At 27.4% G+C, this 22,754-nt stretch overlaps 1 protein-coding gene across 1 annotated transcript in view; it reads right to left on the reverse strand.

Annotated features, from left to right (window-relative positions):
* Positions 1 to 1,501: 1,501 nt before the first annotated feature.
* The window catches only part of LOC107436388 (TBC1 domain family member 1), a 90,556-nt gene continuing 69,303 nt past the window's right edge, over positions 1,502 to 22,754 (reverse strand). Inside the window, exons 16-22 of the mRNA XM_016048090.5 lie at positions 22,015 to 22,166; positions 18,940 to 19,032; positions 18,015 to 18,174; positions 17,771 to 17,940; positions 12,168 to 12,338; positions 6,797 to 7,091; positions 1,502 to 1,772 (exon numbers count right to left, since the gene is read on the reverse strand). Coding sequence (XP_015903576.2) covers positions 1,684 to 1,772; positions 6,797 to 7,091; positions 12,168 to 12,338; positions 17,771 to 17,940; positions 18,015 to 18,174; positions 18,940 to 19,032; positions 22,015 to 22,166 — 1,130 coding nt within the window. The 3' untranslated portion in view covers positions 1,502 to 1,683. The remainder of the gene's footprint in view (positions 1,773 to 6,796; positions 7,092 to 12,167; positions 12,339 to 17,770; positions 17,941 to 18,014; positions 18,175 to 18,939; positions 19,033 to 22,014; positions 22,167 to 22,754) is intronic.

Here is a 22,754-nt window from a genome sequence, read left to right on the forward strand (position 1 = left end):
AATAATTATCGAATTGTTAAAAATTTCTGATGGGCCCAAGTAAAATTATTTTTGTAATATAAAAAATTATTGACAATTTTTAAAATATTAACTGCTTTCCTGGTTTCATTCCATGAAAAGATGTCTACGGGTGCCGATGGTTCTTGTTTCAGGTTTTTTTTTCTTTTCTTTTTAAGGTAAAATTTCAGATACTTAAAAAAAAAATAATAATAAAGTTACGCATTTCACTATTTAATTTTAGTGAAACAAGAATTAAAAGAGAATTTATGGAAAAAAGTAATTTTTAAAAAAGTTATTTTCTTTTATAATCACAATTATTTCAAAAATGAAACTTTAAGAATTCAAGCAATAAATTAATTTAATCTAGAATAAATCTTTAAATAAAGCTAGTTTTAATTTATAAAAACAAATAATGGCATATACTTATATTTTAAGATGGTAAGAACAAAGAAATATTTTTGTTTGAGAAGTATTTGTAAAGAGACATTTTGCACACAAAGATGCGCGTTTCCTTTGAAATAATGGTCATTGATTAGAGTACCTACTTGATTAATGTACGAAGATTTCTGTGCTAAGTTTTGGCAAGAACTAGGCCCCATCTTTCGGCATGCTCTATTTATTATTTTAGTTTTTTTTCCAGATCTGGGCAATAAGATTTCTATTGGTAAGATTTTAAAAAATGCCAATATGAAAATATCCCCCTTAATACCCACAAATTTTTAGGTGCCTAAATGAAGGGAGTTAGTGATAAGGTCTATTAAAAAAGTAATAACATTTAATTAAATATTTTAAAGATCTATGATTCTGTTTGCTTTTGTAATTCTAAAAAATATTTTCATTCTTTTCCAACTAAGTTTAATAAAAACCATTTGTTTAAAATAGATTAAATTTAATTATATCAAATAATAATTTATATAATTTGTATTGCAAAGAATAAAAACTGATTAAAAAATTAATTTAGTAGTTTATTTGTGTTAATATTTATTAATTCTGTGAAATTAAGATATATTATATACATATATAAAAGGATTCAACTGTTTCGCTAAATGCAACCTCTTTGTCCACTAGCTTTGAATAGCTTCAATTTGTCATCACAATTTTGATCCTCCGAAAAAAAAAAAAAAAAAAACAGCTACGCTTTGATAGATCAAGGAACTACACGTAAAATCGAGCTATTCACATTCGAATAGTTCATTGAGGTTCGATACCGCACACTGTCTCCTTGCAGATTGATGATAGTCACACACCTGCTCATGGACCGCTAATTTTGGTGATCTATTTTGTCCAGGTAGTAGTGAAACCTTTTGGTGCAAGTAATTTCCTCGTGATAGTAAAATTATGAACTAACAACCAACTAATCCAAATGACCTAAAATTTTCTGGAAAAAAGTGATTGTAATAGTAGTAGGTACAGATATTGCTTTTCACCTTCTTCAGGACCATGATCACATAGTATATGTGAAGGGGTTAATGACAAGTGTTGAATAATATACTGCACACTATATGTTTCATCATTTATTAACAAAGGTAGGATTTTTAAATACAATATTTTTAATCATCAACAAGTATTAGTATCATAAATATAACAATAGGGATAACCCTAAACTTAAAGAGAAAAATTTTTTTTGAATGCACCATTAAATCTCACTTTTTTAAGCTCATAGAATGTATATTTGTACTATATTTATTTTGAATCCAAATTGTCCTCAAAAACATCTTCTTCTACAATGTCATCTTGGATTTTGTTGCCTCTTGACTCCACACCTTTAGTCTCTAAATAAATAATGCAAAATTGATTCAAATATAAAACACTCAGAAACTGCACTTAAAATTATACCATCAGCCTGGCTTAAAAGAATTATAATTGGTTCAAGTCAACAGCATTCAAATAAGCAAGTTATTTGATTATAAGAGGAGTCCATTAATCAATCTTAAAGTTTTTAATAAATTTTCTTTGACATTATATATAATACATCATATAATGTTTTGAGGAAATCATTTTAACGATGAATAAAATGTTATAATTAGAACTGTTAGTGTTAGCATCATAAAATAAAAATGAGATTTAAATTTATATAAAAATAAATCAATACTAATGAAATAGACACAATTTACTTGAAATTAGTATTTACGTGGCTACCATTTATTTCATTTTCAAAGAAAATCTGCTTTGACAGACAATTGACTGAACAATTTTCTACTTCTTACATTACCATATATTTTAAAATTTGCGCAAGAGAAGTGTGACAAAGGGGGGTTGAAAATGACCTTGTTTACTATATTGCTGTTAATAAGATTTGATTAATTCTTAAAATGCCCAGATACTTGTTTGGAGTGGAAAATAGGTAGGAAGTCGTCATTTCAGAGGCAACATATTATATACTCATCTTCAGATAAGACAGATCATTTTTCATAAAAAACAGCAAGAATGATAGGAATTTGTACTTATCATAAGAGATTAAAAAACAGCTTTCAATTACTCTTAAATATCGACAAAATATAATGACAAAGTTAAATTAATTTATAAAACGTATGTGAATTTTTCTCTATAACAGTAGAAGCTAGGATCAAAAAAACTTTCGAAAATGAATATTTCTTGAAAAAAAAGAACATCAAAGTTTGTCATTTAAACATGAATAAAACATATGACTTCCCTATAATTTCTTTTTAAAAGAAAATTATATTTATATTCTATAAAAAAATCCTAATTTTTCACCAATAAATATAAGCTATTACTAAAATTAGCTTTAAAAAGTCATAATCAACTATCAGCAAAAATACAGTTATCAAAACAGTCCAATAAAAATTCAGAAATATTTAAAAATAGCAAAAAGCTTTAAGTCATAACCAAATATTTTAAAATTCTTGTGAACAAATTGTGCTAAACTTTTTTTCTGAAATGTAGAGTACCTAAATGAGTTTTGTATCATTTTTTCGAAACAGAATTAGTGACAGTAGTTGTTAGTTGTTTCAAATTTTCATTATTTAAAGTATTACAATTTAATTCTTATTAAATCTAAAAAAATTTCAAAATGACAACATTTAGATGAATTTCAAAGAAAACTGATTAATTAATAATCCCCGAATTCAATATTTCATTGAAACTTGTCAATTATTAACTGAGATCAATTTTAAATAAAAGAAAGAGATGGGTAAAAATTTTGAAGCTACAAGCTACATCTCACAAAATTTGTTATCGTATCAAATGGAAATAGTAAATCGTAATAGTATCAAATATATAATAAAGAATGACCCTATAACTTTTAAATAAGGAAAAGTAAAAATAGTTGCTTTTTTTTTTGTAATAAATCCTTGAAAAAAAAGGTTTAGTAAATAGCATGACTCCTTTCCGAAAAGAAAAAAAAAGAAGCAGAACTATCCACTTGAATTTAGAATGAGCACAACATATTAATTTTATGATGTTAATGTATATTTTTAATAAATGAAGGCTTAATGCTTTTAATTTCAAAGCAAAATTAAGTGAAGTTTTTTTTTAAAAAGGAGTTTTAGGGGTTTTTATTTGGAAAAAAAAGTTTGAAAACTGTCCCACAGAAGGAACCAACACCTCTAAATTTGATACTTCCATGTCTGTAAGCAATCGATCTTCTCTCTGTTGTTATAGACATTAGATTAATGATCTTAGTGGAAGAACCAGGTAAGTTACCTTTTTAAAAAGGAAAGCTTATCTGAAGAAAGCTATCTCAAGGAATGCTTATTTTAACTCAGTGGAAGAACCAGGTTAGTGACATTATTCGAGCAATCTTTAAGTGGAAGAACAAGATAATTGACTTAGCAACAAAGAGCCAACAAGCAACCTTAGAAAATCATTCACTTGGTATTGAATGCTAAACACGTAAGAAGAAAATGGAAAACGTGAAACAGCCGCTTCCATACTTTAAGGAGGAAAGTATCTATAGATTCTTTTAGAACCAATAATTAAAAAATAGACAGAAAAATATAGCCTTAAAATTTCCTTGACACATAATTTAATTGTTTCAGTTTTGCAATACTTTGCGTTTTGCAATACAAGGTGTTTCAGACACACTGTCTTGTTAATGAATTTATTTTGTTTACTGAGCAAAGTCTCGTTAAAAATAAATATTATTGCGCTTACGTAACTTTTTCAGTAAATTATTATTTTTATTACTAACTGAATACATGTTTTTTTGGGGGGTGGAAAAATTAACAAATAAATTGGTAATGATTGAAACCATGAAGTTGTGTGTAACTAAAAGAGATACTGACACAAGTTAAAAGAATTCCAGTTTTTTTAAATTTCTTATTTGTTGCTCTTTCTGATAGCTGTACGCTATTAGATTAATAAAAACTTGTTTTAGGAAATTCATCTGATAAAAAAAATAAGATCAATGACATTCCGTATTATTATTGGTCAAAGCCAAATCCTGATGGTCAAAAATTACAATAATAAATTATTTTTTCCAATACTTATCCCAATCAGTGGGGTCATAAAAACCTATTTCTAAAGTACCTAAAGTAGGTATTGTGGTGCCTATATTAGTACAAGTTAAAACAGCACCAATTAACATAAGTAATACCTATTACCCCCCATAAAAATTTTGATATTTTTAATTTGAAAATAACAAGAGTACACACAATCAAAACACTTCATGTTAACTTCAAAAATTTATGTGTACATCTTATATATTTGACAAAAATAATTTTCATAACTTTTTCCCAAAAATCAGCATGGCTGAGGGGAGACAGATTAAGTTTACATCTGTTTAAATCAGAGATAAATGGCTAATGGCCACCAGCAGAGATAGTATTACTGATGCAAATTATACTTAGTAAAAGACAGATCAAAGTTTCATTGGCTTAAGGCTAAATATGAGAGGTTTTTGTGATTTTAACCTCTATTTTGGGCAAATGTTCACTATTTTCACTTAAAAATTCTTCTCAAAAGTAAATGTGATCTGTTTCTTTAATCAGGTGTTCTCGTCTAAATTTAAGGCTAAGAAGTTGAAAATGAAAAAATGCAGCATGTGCACCAAGTGGATTTGATATACAATGCCAAAAGCTTGTGAAATGGTTTCTTAAAATATGAAAAAAATGTGTCATGCAGCCAATCATCATCATACGACTTACCTCAATGGAAAACAAGAAAAACAGTTTTAGAAACACTTTTATAAATTTTTTAAAAAAATTCTTTTTTTTGTGCATAAAACTGCTAATTTTTAATAGAAAATAAAAAAAATTAAAATCGTTTAATTTTTTTCAACAGCTATATATATTTTTTTATATTAAAACTAATAAAATATTTTAATTCAGTCATAGACATAATTTTGTTAGAAACAAATTGATCTAACATTTTAATCAGAATTGGCATAAAATTTCATTTTGAAACAATAATTTAACCGAGAAATATGATCACCAATCTAAGTGATAAATATGATTAAACTTCTACTGATTGAATGCTGAGATCACGCTGCCTCTGAATCAGTTTGGACAATTTACAGACAAACAAGGCTAGATAATAAAATGATAAACTAAGCTAGATAAACAAGGCTTAATGCCAATTTTCACCAAACTAAAATTGCCAAAATTTTATTTCGTGAATATGAGCCTAAAGATATGTTTAAGTACATTTAATTTAGTTTTTCGAGCATAATATATTTGTAGAAAAATATTAAAAATCCTTTTAAAAAAAACAAAATGCTACATACAAAATCATTAAGAAGCTTTTTTATGAAAGAATTACGATCAAATAAATAAACCCGAAAAGTTTCCAGGTTATGTCATGACTAATATACTAAAAAAAAAATGAGCAAAGTAACAAAAACAAGAATCAAATAAACTTTAAAGCGCATTTAGAAAAATTCTCTAAAATTTTACTTACCTGGTTCATCAATTAAGCACTTCTAACATAAAATGAAATCTTTCTTTAGAAAAAAAAATTCTCATTTTTTAACAAAAAAATCATAATAAGAACATACCAAAAAGAGCCCTTTAAAGAATGCAAATACAAATATGTGAACTTTGATTATCACACTGAATAGTGTTTTTGAGAAGATTATAAATAAACTTTTTAATGATCCACAAATCACCCTCATCAAATTGTGTCAATCAACTGTTGTGCTTTGTTTACATGTAATTATAATGTTACAATTCTCAGCAAATCCCTGGATAGAGATACTTCTTGAATGCAAAGTCAGAATAATTTATTTGTATTTCTTACCCTTCAACTTGTTTGCAGTTTTGTTTTTCTTAAGAATTATAAGCATCGGTTTCAGTTACGATAGTTTTAATAGGTAAATGTGCTTATAAGTACATAAGCATTGCATATTTCCACCTTTTTCGTTTATGCTAATGCTAAATACAGTTGTTAAATTATTTGTCACTAACCACTTTTTATTCCTTATTTTCAATAAATTATGATTATGAAAAATATTTACTAATATCTTTCAAAACGTAAATGTCAAAGTTGTTGTTAGAACTTTGTAAAACTAGTTTTTGCTTTGTGTCATCAACAAATACTATTGGTGTTTTCAGAAGAGAACAGACTATGTGTCTATGCAACAAGATGGCATGAAAGTATCTGACATTTACAGACAACTGAAAAATTCAAATAGAAGCATAAGGATATATAAAGCATATTTAAATAAATGTAGCAAAAACGATTCAACATCAAGTACGCACAGACACAAGAAAATAACAAAATGTAATAACAGAAAATTGAAGTGGATTGTGAGGGAAAAAAAGAATAGTGAAATTTAAATTTAAAAAAAGAAAGCAGAAATACTAAAATAATATTAAAATAAAATAAAAATATAAATAACCTCTATCTTTATTCTGGCAAAAGCTCTTAATAAAAGATTGGAATTTTTCATCCTCTTCTCGTTCTGATCCAGCAAGGGCATAAACTACTGCAAAAGGAGGAGGATGTTCTTCATTTTCAGGTATTCCAATCCTTGCAACCTCTAGTTTTTCAAGCTTGTTTTTCATTACTCTCATGCTGTGCATTAAAACTTCCTTTTCATCTTCTAGTGCACTCACACGCATTTCCAGGCGTGAGCATGTACTTTTTAAACTTGCACGTGATGCTTCCAAATTAAGCATGCGTGAGTACGCAACCTGAAAAATTAATAATTTAAAAATATAAACCTTCATTTATAAAATCTTCACAAACGTTCCGTGGGATAAAGGTTTGATTCTTAACCATGTCATCTCTAAGGACATGGGATTTTCACCCCATGTAAATTTTTTAATTTCCTTCTAAAAAAGCAGTTTTGAAAATAATACTCTCTGAAATCTTCACTATTTAGGATCAAGGATTTAAGAAACTTTGTTTACAGTTTTGGTGTACATTTTAAACTAAAAATTTATAATGAAACCTAATTTACTATAAAATGTATGAATCCTTTGCCTGTTTAAAGCTTTTACTACAATATGTCACATAAAGTAAAAAAAATGAGACAGAACGATTATGTTTTGTACAAAGAATGTCCAAATCTATCTAATTAATTTTCATTTCAATGAAGAAGATTAAATGGCAGATTTCAAATCACAATGAGTGAAATTGTAGTTTACAGTTTAATTTTCGAAATATCTATTTTATTAACATAAAATATAAGCTTGTTTTATAAAGGGTTATTTCAGTTTAAAATCAAATTATTACTGGTTTAGATTATTTTTTCTCTTTGTATAAAAAGAAATTTTCTTCATTTTTTTCTAAAAATTAATAATAAATCACATTTTTTGTAAAGAACTTAAACTGGATCCATAGCAGTTCTGAGCACTCGAACAATTGCCATTGTCTTCCCTCCTTAAGTACAACCTTGGAACTAAATGATTGGTGAATGTGCACAAACAAATCATAAAATTCCCAAACCACACTATATGATTTGTAAATCATGGTAATCACTGTTTGATTTGAAAATTACATTAAATTCAATTACAATGTATGATTCGGAATTGAGCAAATAGGTATCATGATTGTTTGTAAATCACATTAATGAGAACTGTCCTGAGTGATTCACAAATTACGTTAAAATGTTTGCATAAATGCATATCTTAATTAGCAGTTTTTTAATTGAGTTTTTCTGTTTTTACTCTGTGTACTGCTTACTTGTACTTTTGTGTAATTGAAGCAAGCATTATAAATCATTTAAGGATTCTTTGCATAAAGCTTGTCAGATTATCAAGAATCCTAAAAATTCAATGAAAGGGTGATTAATCTCAGTCTAACATGCTATTATAAATTGAGCTAAATATTACTTGTTATTTGTCTGATACAAAGTGATGGGATAGCACTTGAGAAGAAAAATTGCTTCTATCTGATCAGGTGGTACTTAAATTAAGGAGTTGCATACCTTCAGTATCTTTAAATTATACTAAAAAGGTTACTCTAAATTTTTCATATTAAAAACTATCTATTAAGCTTTTTTTTGGCAATTTTTTACTAAACACAATGTATTGATTTCAATGTAATATTTCAATTAATGAGTTAAAACTTATAAATGTAATAAATTGAAGGGGAAAAAAAGAATTTAAAAAATTTATTTAGAAAAAACAAAAAATTCAATTAAATGATGTTATGAGTTATTACAGGTTAAATAAACAGGACTTTTAAATAAACAGAATTGATTGAATGTTGTCCTAAAATAAGTTTTTTTTTTCTTAAGAGCTGCCAGTAACCACAGAAGTATCTCAAAAATGGGGGGGGGCTCTCTCCCTTGTCTGTGTATATTTGTGTGTGTATACATAGATAGATACGACTGCATCAATTTGTAGCGGGACAATTCCTTATAAGCACTATTCGCTGCAGCGACAATTCACCATGAGCACAACTCGCCCCGAAGATAATTCATGATTGGATAGAATAAATACCAAATTTATAATGGCTGGTTGGGAAGGATGTAGGGGAATGTAGAACTTCACAGGGTACCATTTTCATATGATGACTTCTATGATTGTTTGTATCTAACATAATGAGCAAAAAGATGCACAGTGAAAATTACGAGAAATTCGTAACTCATGTTTTTTTTTTCTAAAACATTGCACAAATGTAAAAAAAAAAATTTTGGTCAGAATTTAATTTATTTAGCTCACTAAAACTTTCAAACAAGCATAAAAAATTAAACCGTGTTTATTTAATAAGTTTTAGAGAACTCAAAAAGTTTTTAAAAGGTGGGTTGTTATATTTTAAAGTTTTCATTAATTTTAAGTGCGAAGCACAATCAAAAGATATAAAACGATTTTAAAATTTTAATGCAATTTTTATGCTGACTACTAAAATTAGCAACTTTTCCAAAAGTGTTCTGAATTTCAAAAATTTAATTTTTTTGATCCAAACACTGCTAGGGTGTGCCCATGTGTAAAGATGGTGTCAGAGCTGATAAAACTGCACCATGTAACTTGCATTACAAATGCCATTAACAAATATACTACAGTTTGAAAATATTTCAGTGAAAAGCACTGTTTTATTTTAATATTTATTATTTTGTTAACGTAAATTCTATAAACATATTTAAATTGCATTAGTTAAGGTTAAAAGCGCTACTTACATATTAAGTGGAGAAAAAAATTTGCTCAATGAACAGAATAAATAATTTTATGCATTAGTTAATGTTTAAAGGATTAAAATAATTTTTCCAGATCACAGATGTTAATCATGATAAATAGTAAAGGGCAAGTTTTGAACAAGTTTTAAATTAATCTTCATGGCGAAAAACACTTCGATAGAAAACAGTTAAAAAAGAGAAAATCAAATATTGACAAAACTCAAGGCCATTTTGTGCAAGAAATTTAGACTATTGATTAATATTAAAACGGTGAAATTGGTGAAATTAAAACGGTGATTGATTAATATTAAACGGTGAACAATTTGATTTTCATCTTGAAATTTTTGGAATTTGTTTTCATTTACAAAATTTATTGGGAATATGTTTTCTTTTTCAAAATTGTTGGGATTTTTTAGATAGATGGCGGCGCTTGGATTCTATTGCTCTTTAATTTGTTTTTTTATCTAGGTGTCAGCACAATATAAATTTTGAGCTGATTTGGAATTTATAAGGAAATTCTTCTTCACTTTTACTAACTGTAACTGTTTTTATGTGCTTTGGGGGTGGTTTTTTTGATGTCTTTTAAATGTTTTGTATATTTGTTTCAGTAAAGGTGATTTTATTACAATGTTATTATGGTAGATATTTATTTAATGTGGTAATTATTATTATTATTATTATTATTATTCATGCTTGAATTTTCATTAGGGGCCTCGGGGCACTGTTAGTTTTGGCTTTGCCACTAACAACAGAAAGGCTCCTGTGTGTTTACAGACAGTGTGTCCCCTGATGAAGTGCTGCTCTGTAAACACACAACTTTATTTAATTTTCTTTTAATTATATTTATATATTTTTTTGAGTAAATTTATATTATTACTTGTTTATAAGATTTGAATTTGGTTTTAGCTGCCTTGTGCGCTGTTCCAATTTGAATTTGAATTAATGTAGTTATGTTTATTTTGGTTACCTCCTGTTTTATTTATTTCAATTAAGATTTGAATTTATGTTTGGATGATGGGAAAATATGTAATAACTAATACAGTATCAAGTCAGAAGTCTAACTTGTGCTGTGCTTCTTCCAAAGTAATAGATGATTAAAATAAAATTATGCAGAAATACACTGAGTAGAGTGTTTGCGACTACAGCGAAATAGATATTCTTGCACATATTCTTTTTTTTAATGGTTATTACATATATCAGTATAAATTGTAGTCTAAAAATGCCAAGATTTTGAAATATCAATGACATAAATTTTTTTAATGAATGCATCAAATAAATTACTCCTTTGGAAACAAACACAATGAAAAAAACTTGGAAACAGTGATATGGCATTTGCATGATTTTAAAAATTTTCTGCACAAAAATGATGAGTCATTATTTTTTATGACCACTTCAAATTGAAATGCTTTTTTTCTTTACTTTACAAAGATAATTAAGAGTTAACAGATAAATATGCAAGCTGATATCTTAATTTTGTTAAAAGGTTATATATAAAATTTTAATTATATATAATTCTATAAAATTTTTTAAATTTCATACTATATTTACTTATTGGAAGCAGGTGCTGCCATAAAAAAATAGCCTGAATCAAAAGTGCATGCAGAAAAACGAAACTTCACAGCACTCTCGCAATTACCATTTTAATGGTTAAAATTTGTATATGAGAGAATTTAAGAAAATGAAAATCATAATTGCGATATAAAAGGCGAAATTTAGAAAAGGTACTAAATTGAAACTTTGTGGTAATTGAAACATTTACCACTTGAAATGAAATTAATTTTAATACTATGAGAAACTATCTTAATATTTTACATAAATTATATGCAAAGTTTAGTTAAGGATTGTTATTATTTATAAAGTGAATTTAGAAGATAACTTATAAAAAATATTTTTAACTATGACCTTTCATTTATAACATGGCCTCATTTATTTATTTCTTCATTTATTTCTGGCCTCAGGTTCCCCCCCCCCTCCTCCGAGTGCAGTATCAATTATAATTAAAAAAGAAAGAAATTTTGAACATCTCAATTCTTTGATCCTAAATGTAAAACATTTTTTAAAAAAAAGCAAAAAACAATTTTTTGTTTCACACAAAGAAACAAAGAACCCACTTTATTCTTTTTCTAAAAAAAAAAAATGGTTTTAAACTAAAGTCTAAAATCCAACTTCCAAATAATGCAATAACCATAAAATCAGTTATGATTACCATGCTGAATTTTTCAAAATATTAATATGAAGACAAAATTGGTGCTTTATGTTATGCAAAAGTGAGAATGTCTCTTTCTTAAATGACTTTTGCATTATTCTGTAAAATAAGGGAAGACATAATAAAAATGATTCAAAACAAACTAAAATAAATTCTGTAATAACTCACTAGAGTTGTGATATTTTTAATAAAAATATATATTTAAAATAAATAAAGCATTTAAAATATTCAAAAAATTTGTTATATTGAATAGTTTTTTATTTTTTAATTTTATAGAAAAGGTTTAGGCTAAATATAATTGTGATAGTATTAGTATAAATAAATATTAAAAAATCAAATAATATTTTCAAAATGTTCACAGTATTTGCTACTTTCTAAAATGACCTGTTCAAACTACATTAATATGACAAATAAATAAAAGTTATAAAATAAATGAGAGACCTGCAGTTGTTCCATCAACTCCATATTTTGAGCCTTAAGAGCTTTATTTGTTGACCTAACATTTTGCAACTCAGCACTGTTGTTGAACTGCGTCTGAACCATTTCTTCCACAAGAACATGGTATTCAACTTCATATGCATGAAGCTGGCGACTAATGTCCAAGTTAAAAACCTATTAAAAAATTTCAATTACTCAAAAGTCTTTTCATGTAGTTTAAGATGCTAATCTATTACAATATATACATGCATGTATGAATATATATATACATGTATATATACATATATGTATACATATATATCTACACATATATATACATACCATGCCATGGAACGCCATACCATGGGATGGGAGAAATCTTACATAAAAAATCTCTTTCATCTCTTTTATACTAATTTAAAAGAAAGAAAATATGAGTTTATACAAACCTAGAGTAAGTCATGAAGTTGAAAAATGTATTTCGGAATCTAGAACTGAAAAAAAGTATCAAAATATGAAACTACTGGAAGAGAACTTCATTGTGTAAACCTAAGTTATCTTCTCATATTTTATTTTTATTTTGACGTTTTAAAAATTTCTTTTCAGTATTTGAAATTGCCTGGCTTAATCTAGGTTTGTCGGAACTCACTTTTTTATACTTTTAATTTTAAATTAGTTATGGAGGTGAAAGAGAATTTGGAACGAAAAGTTTCTCCCATGATATGGTGCTCCCTTAAAAACACAATGCAGCATTAAATGAAATATAGGATGAAAATATTTTAAATGAATTTTAAGATTTTTTTGCTAAAATATTTTTTGCCGCAAAAAAATGCATCTTGAAAAATATTACAAAAATAAAGGAAAACATAATGCTTTATGATTTTGTTTGCTTTGGTTACAGAATTAAATAATGCAACATTTTCAATAGTATTAAAAAAAATAAAAAAATTTGTTTTAAGCCAGGCAATTCTGGTATATGCTGATACATATCATGAAACATGTTTCTTTGCTTTGTTTGTAAGAGTTTATTATTCAGTCTATTTTCCAAAAAAAAAAAAAGAAAAAAAAAAGGAATTATTATAATTGGTGTATTAAAATTAATGAGCAGTACTGTAGTCTAATCAGTGCAGATTAAATCCTCAGTGCTAGTTTATAGTTGTTAGAAATGAAATAAAAATTTTAATTACTTAAACAATTATTTAAGTTATGTTTTTGTAAAATGGACTGATCTTGCATTATCAACAGTCTGTACAAAGATCTTTAAGCTGATATTCATAATCTAATATCTTTTCATGAGGATCTTTTAATTTTATTTTAATTTGAAAAGCACAATGGGAAGTACTAATGCAATACTTTACAAATTTGTAGGATTCTCATAATTTATGAAGTTGTGTTGTAGGTTGTGAATTCAATGACACGCAAGAAATCAATAACTAGTTAGGGGGAAGTAGAAGACTTTCCATAAAAGTCCCGAGCAATATAAGATGTGTTCAGTTGAAGCTCTGTAATGATGGCATTTAGGGTAAGGTGGTTAGATCTTTTTGCCTCAGAATATAATAGGCACTTAATGTGGCATGAGAAGCTGGTGTTGGACCTCCAGTCACAAGGAAGTATTAGAGATAGACCCGGTTTTCTACCCTTATATCAGTGATGTTGTGGAGATCAGGCAATCCAATTTTGTGCTTTTATTGGGGAAAGTATCTTTGTGAGTCAGCTTTACAGAAGAGGGAGAGAGAAACCTTCTTAAGCAAGGCTGTCAGCCATTTCCTTCCGATTTCTTCTTTTTGATCATAATTCATTCAATATATTATAAGAAAATTATATTTTTAAAAAAATTTAATTTTCTTCAGCGGCATTTAATTTTAAATGATTGCATAAAGACAACTGCGATCTAAAGTAAATAATTGACTATTGATTGGGTCTAAATATAATTACAAATGCAGAAATCTTTTTCAAGAAAACTGCTTCAATTTTTATCACTCAAAACCTTTTGAACTCTTCCACATAATCCAAGGGTTCCGCAGAACACTTGTTAGGAACCATTGGTATATGTAATAATTACAAATTAACTCCATTTTGATTGGTAATTTATTTGCTAGATAAATTTTGGTGCATGAAAGTCTCATTCTTTACAAATCTCTGTACATCTCTGTACAATATTTACATTCTCATAAGAAACCAGTTTTTTTTTAAAATCTACTGCAATATTTACAAAAAATTTGTTTGTTTTCATAACTAATATATTTTTATTACAGTTTTTTAAACTAATGTTTAAAGTCAATTTACAACATTACAACATTTCTGGGCATCAGAGCTTGAATGAGCTTGTTTTAGAAAGGAAAGTAAGAAAGCAGTTTTTTGCTTTTGTGTAAAAGTTACCAAAATATTAGGTACCAGCTTCTATTTTTTGGGCAATTAGGTGCCTGGGAATTGTATAACCCTACTTATATCCATTCTACAAAGAAATTGTCTTAACTGTAAATAGCTTAGTTTGGCATTTATAAATCTTATATAATTTAACTAAAAGATAATTTAAATTAAATGAAAAACTATTGAAATAAAAAATTTAACATTACCTGCAACGCTTCTTAAACAGCAATTATGGAAATAATTATTAAACAGCAATATATTTTTGAATTTAGTTTTTATGTACTTATTATCTTTTATATTAGTAAGAAGTAGAATAAAACTGTCTTCTTAAATTATATTTTTTTCATGGCTCTTGTTCATTCAAGTATTCTAGAGGTGTCAATTAGTTCTTGGACTCATACAATGTAAACTTAATAAATTCTCCTTAAAATTTTCTGTATAATTTATGTACAGATATTTTTTGTTACTGCCTACAAATTCTTTTTGTAAGTGATTTTATGTATTTATTTAACTCTACTTCAGTTTTTTTCCTGTTTCTAAAACAAATTCAAATTGTCGGTAAATAAGGATAAATATATAATTTTGTTATTCAATTGATGTACATTTGAGTATTTTATATTTAATTGCATATTTTTATTGTGCATGTTTATGTATAAAATTTTTATAAAAGTAAATGATAACATCATTTAAAAATTTTAAAATAGAAATTAAACATTTTTATGGTAAAATGTTACAAGATGCGATATCATGTGGTTAGTTTTTAATATACTAATGAAGATGACATGCTTTTAATTTTAAATCTATGATTTTGAATAATTATCAACAAAATGAATACATAGAATGATAAGAATAAGAGAAGTTAAATACAGTAGAGAACCATTTATCCGGTATCCAAAAAACCGGGAAAAATTTTGCTCGAATTTCCCGCCATTTTAAACTAGAACGAAAAAAAGCGGAAATTGGACTCATCCTTGAAGTTGAGTAGAGGAAAATGTAAGGAAGGGGAAGATTTTTTTCCCCGTTTACCCAGAGAAACGTCATTTCCTCCGTGACCTTGAAGGCAGGCAAGGGAGGAATGTTTTATTTTTTCCTTTAGGCCGTCAATCAAACTCAAGGGTGTGGCATGCTGATTTCGTTTTCTGCTTGATTTACGAGGGGGGTGGGGAAAATGCATTGCATGCATATCAGTGAACAGAAAAAGAAAAGAGAAAAATATATTTATTTGACATCGACTAATAAAAATAAAATCTTTTTCTTTTGAATAAATTTGGAAGTGCGGTATCAATTACAAGTTTTTCTTGGTGTGGATTCACATCTGCTGTAATTAAAAATCTTGTTTTTATCAACAAAAAAATAAAATAAAAGGAGAATTGTTTATTATTTTAAACATAGGATTATCTTATGAAGCAGATTGCAGTTTTGTTTTTCTGATTCCACCACGTTTGATTTTTTTTCTTTTCGCGATAAATTTCGCACTCAATAAATTAATTCTTTTTATTCATAAATTTTATCATTAGGTTTTTTTTTTTTTTTTTTTTAAATTCCGTTGATCTTGCCTTGTTTCGGGTTTTAATATTTATGCTAGTGCCTTTTTTAATTATCGTTTCGGTTCGATAATTTTCAAGTGTTTTCATTTAGATTAATAAGTTTTCCTTTTATTTTATCGTTTCCCCCGTATAATTAGGTATGAAATATATTGCGTTATTTAATCATTGGTTTTGTTTATATTATTTAATTTAGGAATTGTAATTATTTTTAAAAAATAAATATGAGAATTTTGTATTTTTTAAACTTGATTTTCTTGTCTAAACTTGCAAATTTTTTTGTTCTTTTAAATGTTATATTTCTACCATTTTTTTTTCTTTTTAAAGTTAGGAGTACCTTTCTTTTTTCTCTTACTTTATGCATTACACTTTTTCCTTGTACTTCGGGTTCGATAAAACATCGATTAACGACACTTTTTGGTCGATCCAGAAAACCGGGAAATTCAGATATCCGGGATAGCGATGGTCCCGAGCATCCCGGATAATTGGTTCTCTACTGTATTACTTTCAAATACCATTAAAATTTTTATTTCATGCTGATGACAATCGTTTCTGCAAATATTTTAGTTTTTCCATGATTGTAGTCCATGATAAAATCATGTCTTGTGATTTTTCTAACTGACAAGAATGAACGAAAATTTAATAGGACAATCAGGTTATTATACATAGGGAAATATGTGAGTTCAAGGTTTAAAATTAGTTGGTTTGCAATTACAAAATTTAGTAGTAAGGTTGTCTAATTCATATTTTATTTTCAAACTTTTTGTACCAAATTTGAAATTCCATTTTCTTATTTACTCCCCCTTTATGTAAAATTATACCAAGAGTTCTATTAGACTGAAAGGAAATTAACAGGCTATTTATTGTTATATATGTTTAAATGTGCTTTATTAATTTTTTTAAAAAATGCAATCTATGCATTTTGATATTTCAACAATCTTACAATTTATTGAAAAATATTTTTTTAACTTAATTTTTTATTTGAATTGACGGCTTTGTAATTTAAAGTGATAAATGTTATAAATTACTAATGTATAGGAGAAAATGGTATAAAAATTTATAAGTGATTGTTTCTTTCACTGGTTTCCAGAACTTATTTTGATATACTCTAAAGATATTCAGGAAGCCAATTAAAGTAAACTAAGTGGGTCACATTTAATTCTAGAAATGTTTTTCTGCTCCTTTCAGGGTCTTCTTTCTATTTTCTTAATTATCATCATATTGATACTATTTTACTATTTAATGTTTTAAAAAGCCAAAATGATTCTAAGTATCTAACATATCTGATACTGATGAGTTGTTTAAACTGATGTTCACGACTTAAATATCATACATTTTTATGAAGATTTTTATTAGTTCTTTTGCTTTTATACATTTAAAATATTTTATTGAGAATTTATTACCTCTACCTTATGGGTTACAAAATAAAATTATGCATATTCATTATCTTATTTTCACTTCAAAACAACCAAAACATTAAAAAACTATTATGAATGAAATCTTTTTTGCTTTTCTTGTATGTTTCATCGTAATTTACTGATACAAATTTGGGAATATTAATATAAGAATAATACTTTCAACTATGCGAGTTCCAGCAACAAAAACTAGTTAATGTATATAAATGAAAAAGTTTTTTTTTATAATGTTAAAAGCAGATATAAAATATTTAAAAAAGATTCAAGCATTTTTTAAAAATTAAAAATAGTAATATACCTGAGAAAAAATTATTTCCATTTGTAGAGTATCCACAGATGGCAAAGAAGATTTAAGAAAATTCATACAAGATTCAAAACTGTCGCATGACATAATGTAATCTTTATAATTTCCCATTAACAAGAGTGAAATTTTGAAGACAACTTCGATTCCATATAAAAATATAAGGTCTAAAACAAAATAAATACAATTAAAATTCATAACAGTTATAAAGGAAAACTAATAATTTTAAATTATAACTCACCAAAGAGTCGGGCAACAAAACCAAAGGGAAACTGCGAGGCAAACAATGTCAGAAACCATGGGGCAGCATATAATGTGGGTGAGATATCCAATTTCTCAAGATGGTCATAAAGATCACGATAACTGTCATGAATTAATCGTGACAACTGATACATTTGTATCTGTTAAAGAAAGGTTTGGAACTATAAAAACATTCAATTCACTTTAAAAATATAAATGATTAGGAAATATTATATGAATAATACGATATAAAAGAATTTGAACTAAAAGGTTTTAGTTTCAATTTTAAAAAATAGTGTTTTGGTATCCTTATAATTGGCGCCACCTCCTCGAAAAAAAAAGAGAGAAGGGGCAAAATGCCCCACAAAAATATTAGTGCAATATTAGTAGCATATAAGAAAAATTAGAAAATAATTTATTCACATAAATACAGAACAATAATTCTGATACGATTTATTACACTAACAAAATAACCATATTAATAACATTTGTCAGCCATGGGTAGATAGTAAACACAGTTAAAGAGCTAATCAAAACATTGCAATTGAAAAACATACTTAATACAATAAAAAAATTAAGTATTAAAAAGTGTTTTCAATAAAGCAACTGAACACGTGATCAAACTCTCACCAATTAATATTGATGTAATAATCAAAACAAATGAGGAATAAAAAACTTTAAGACAATCTTCAAAGTGTTTTCTAATCCTTATTTGAAAAGTAAACTGGCATGCAAGAAACACATTTTATTTGAAATTGAAAATGTAATGTAACTAATTTGTACTACTCTTAATAAATAAATTTAGTTTATTTTCTCTTGTACTGGATATAAGAAACCAATTATTTGAAATAGATTAGAAGAAAACTATATTGAACCCACATGAGAATAAAGATATAATAATGGAAAGTGTTAAAGAATAAACTCACTTGAAAAGCTACCATATCAGTTTTATACTGCCTTCTTAAGCCTAAGTCAAACATAAGATACTTCATCATGGAAAAAGCTTGATCTTCTGGCATCTAAAATAAAAACTTAATTTAAATCAAAATTTTATTCATATATTTATTGTATATAAATGAAATTTAAAAAATGTAGAAAAGCACTAATATCATATAAAACAGAAATAAGACCAGTTTGGCTGTATAATTAAGCTAATTCTCAATTTATTTCAATTATATTGTTCCAGCCAGTAAGCACAAACTTAAAGCTCTAATCCTTTTGGATCTGACTTTGGTTACAAGTCCAAACGCATCATGTTCCTGATGTTCTTAAAAGATATCAGATAGAGAAGAAAATCAACTGAATTTAAGACAATGTATTACGTGTAATCTAGTAAATAGTATTCGTAAAGAGTTTATTAAATTTCAAGCTTTTGACTAATGTTTTATCATGTTATCAGTCAGAGAATACATTTTATTCCCAGTTAACAATGCTGTTATGGATTCACTACAGATATAAATTTCATACTTGAAAGAAAATAATCAAACATTCAATATCTGAATAATACACTAAGACCATGTCTAATGTATTTTTACTATAGTTATTTACTCACATAAATTTTTCTACTTTAATGAGAATCGATAATATCAAATTTTTTGCTAATATTTCAGTCATTATGACCTAGCTAATGGCATTAAATGATTGATTGATTGAATGTAGGGTTTAGTGGCACAAGGTCCAAATGAGGACATGCTGCGCCAAACAGTTCGGTAAAATAGTTTAAGAGTCTAAGTGCATACAAATTTAATTTTAGCACAATTATAACTGATAAAATAGTACTAGTAAGTGAATAAGACAAGATTAATGATTTAAATAAAATCAGATAAAAGGTATGAATAAAATCAGATATAAAGTATGAGTACAGTATAATACGCACGCAGTAAGTAAAATGTACGAAGGTGATAGGATATTTACAAAAGAGTATAAAACAGTAGACGTGTTAAAACTTTTATATGCAGTTAAAAATACCAATGACACGTAAAAATGCTGAAATCAAGTCAAAGTTAAAACACAGTAAAATTTTGTGAGACAACTAAAATGGTAAAAAGTGAATAAAGTTATAAATAAAGTAAAACTTATATACAATTCAAAATGCCAATAGCACATAAAAATGCAAAAATTTTAGGATGATGAGAGTCACCTAAGAAATCTCCCATAGATAAAATAGAACTACCAAAAAAGGTAAGACGATGTCTGTTAAAACACGGGCAAATGATTAAAATATGGTGAATCGAAAGTAAAACATCACATGTGTTACATTGAGAAGGTGGTTCACCAAACAACAAATGTAGATGGGTCAGTTTGGTATGTCCAATTCACAGCTGGGTAAGTTTAACATCTGCACTACATAGTCGCAAAGCAGGAAATGGTTCCAAATTTGATTTAGTAGCGTGCAATTTATTATTCACTTGGTTATCCCACTGTTGCTGCCATAAAGATTTTATATACTTTTTAATATGCATTTTTATATCTGAGAATGGTATAGATAAGTTTAGGGCAGTAGTAGCAGATCGCGCTGCTGTATCGGCTGAATCATTGCCTGGGATTCCAACATAACTTGGACTAATGGCATTGAAAGCTAACCTAGCTAATGCACATTTTAGATTATTTTTCTCGTACCATGAGGGGAAATTGGAAATCACAAGATATAATTACCTTCATTCTGAAGCAACTAGTTTGAGCAGAAGATCCATATTTTTTCATTAAAATTTTTTTTAAAGATTTTATGATACTACTAATATACAATGCTTGGCAATTGCTAAGGAACAGTTTTTTGGTGTGGTTAGAGCGGAATGCATCAAACAGGTTTCTGTTCATGCAAACCAACTTGATTTTATTGCTGAGATGGTTCTGGAAAAATAGTTATACCAGTAGTAATTGCAAGGTCTATAGCTGCTGCTGGTCTGCTTAAGAGTGACATTTCTGTTCCTTTTCACCACTTCAGAAATATATAGTTACTCTGGAGGTGTGGTGCTACTACAACGACCCCTGGCATGCTATGTATAGCATTTCCACCTTCAGCGGTATTCTTTAGTCACAAGATGACACTCTCATTACCGCAGAAGCAGTGGTAACATTTTGACCACTTCTGTAAGAACTGATCGTCCACGATTGTAAGAACTCAAATGATATCTTTCTAACATTTTGCACTTAATTATTGCAACACCACGCTGAATTTCACAGAAATAAGTGCAGAAACCTATGGCGCTATTTTGGTTAAATACCTAAAGTAAGAATTTTCAAATCAAGGGAGAGATTGTGTTCATCACACCCTCCGCGCTTGATTTACTGTTATTTGTCTGCTATCAAGAATGCTACTTTGAATAAATCAGTTGTGCCTTAGCAATTGACAATTATATGAAAACTGATTTTCGTAATGTTGTGCAGTTTTCAAGATAAAAAGTCTAAAAATTTTGGGCTTCTTTTTTTTAAAAGGGTTAACAACTAAATTTGACTATTTTTTTAAAAAATTTTAAAAGCTTAAAGTATGACAATATTCTCTGACCTTTGTTTTTTGGTACAAATGTTTGTGCAAAAAATGGTTTAATTAAACTATCAACTGGACGGCCAAAATAAGGTGCATCTTTGAGGCAACTTGGCAGGCCACTCATAAGAGGTTCTTTCAGCTATGGCCATTAAAAATGCCTTATGCAACACAGATACCACAAGCAATTTTTGTGGCCTGAAAACCACCTAAAGGAAGTTAAAAGAAGGTGTCAGAATCAAAGAGTTAAAAGCTAAAGGAAGGTGTCAGATATCCTCATTTTTCTCAACCAATTCAATCCTAATTTTTCTCAACTTATTCTATTTAATTGATCTGAAAATTAACTTAAGTAATCTACATAGATTTTGGTAGAATGAAACTTAGATTCTGGTAAAATAAAACATCCACTTTCAAATGCTTTAAAACATTATGCTAAAAACTTTTAATGACATTTAAAAGGTTAAAAATTTATAAAAATTGGCACGAACCTTATAGAATTAAAAAAAGTATTACTCACATGCAAAAGAAGTATTCCTGCTACAAAACTAAGTCCTTGACAATAACCAACTTCTTTATCGAGCAGTGAATATGCTTTCAAAAGGTTAAATAAAGATAATTGTCCTGCTCCTAATGTTTGTGAAAAAAATGGATGGTTTGGAAATGTTCTTCCTAAAATAATAAATAAAAAATTTTAACATAATTATTTCTTAGTAATTTAAACAATAAAATACATCCAATTTTAACAACAGCTTGCGAATCTCTATGTATAAATAAACCAGGTATTCTTAAAATAACTGATGAATTCATAAAAAAAATAAAATTAAGAGATAAAATTGTATGTGTTTGTGTTCTGCTTAGGTAGCTTAATTATTAAAATTAACATGAAATTTTAACTTTAGTTACACAATTTATCACTATATGGTGCTGTCAATCAAGAAAACTATAAAACCATGTTTTTAAGTGCATGTTAGACAATTCCAAGTGAAATATTCACAAGCAGCAAGTAAGTCTATTAATTTTCACCTCTGACTAAGTGCCATTTTTGCCGAAAATGATAGTTATCTTAAAATTTTTTTAACAGTTTTTCACTGTTAGCAGCATGACCTATTGACAAACTTCGTAATTAATTTTGAAATTTGATAAGCATAATCTATATTTTCAAAGCAGAATGCGGTAAAACATGCATTTTTATCTCTTTCTGTTTCTCACAAATTTTTCGAATCATTGTTAATTTTTTAGCAACCGGTAGTTAATTAA

Source organism: Parasteatoda tepidariorum, chromosome 11 (assembly GCF_982258835.1).
Source record: "Parasteatoda tepidariorum strain Cologne lab strain chromosome 11, Ptep-v5.0, whole genome shotgun sequence".
In the NCBI taxonomy this organism is placed as follows: Eukaryota; Metazoa; Arthropoda; class Arachnida; order Araneae; family Theridiidae; genus Parasteatoda; species Parasteatoda tepidariorum.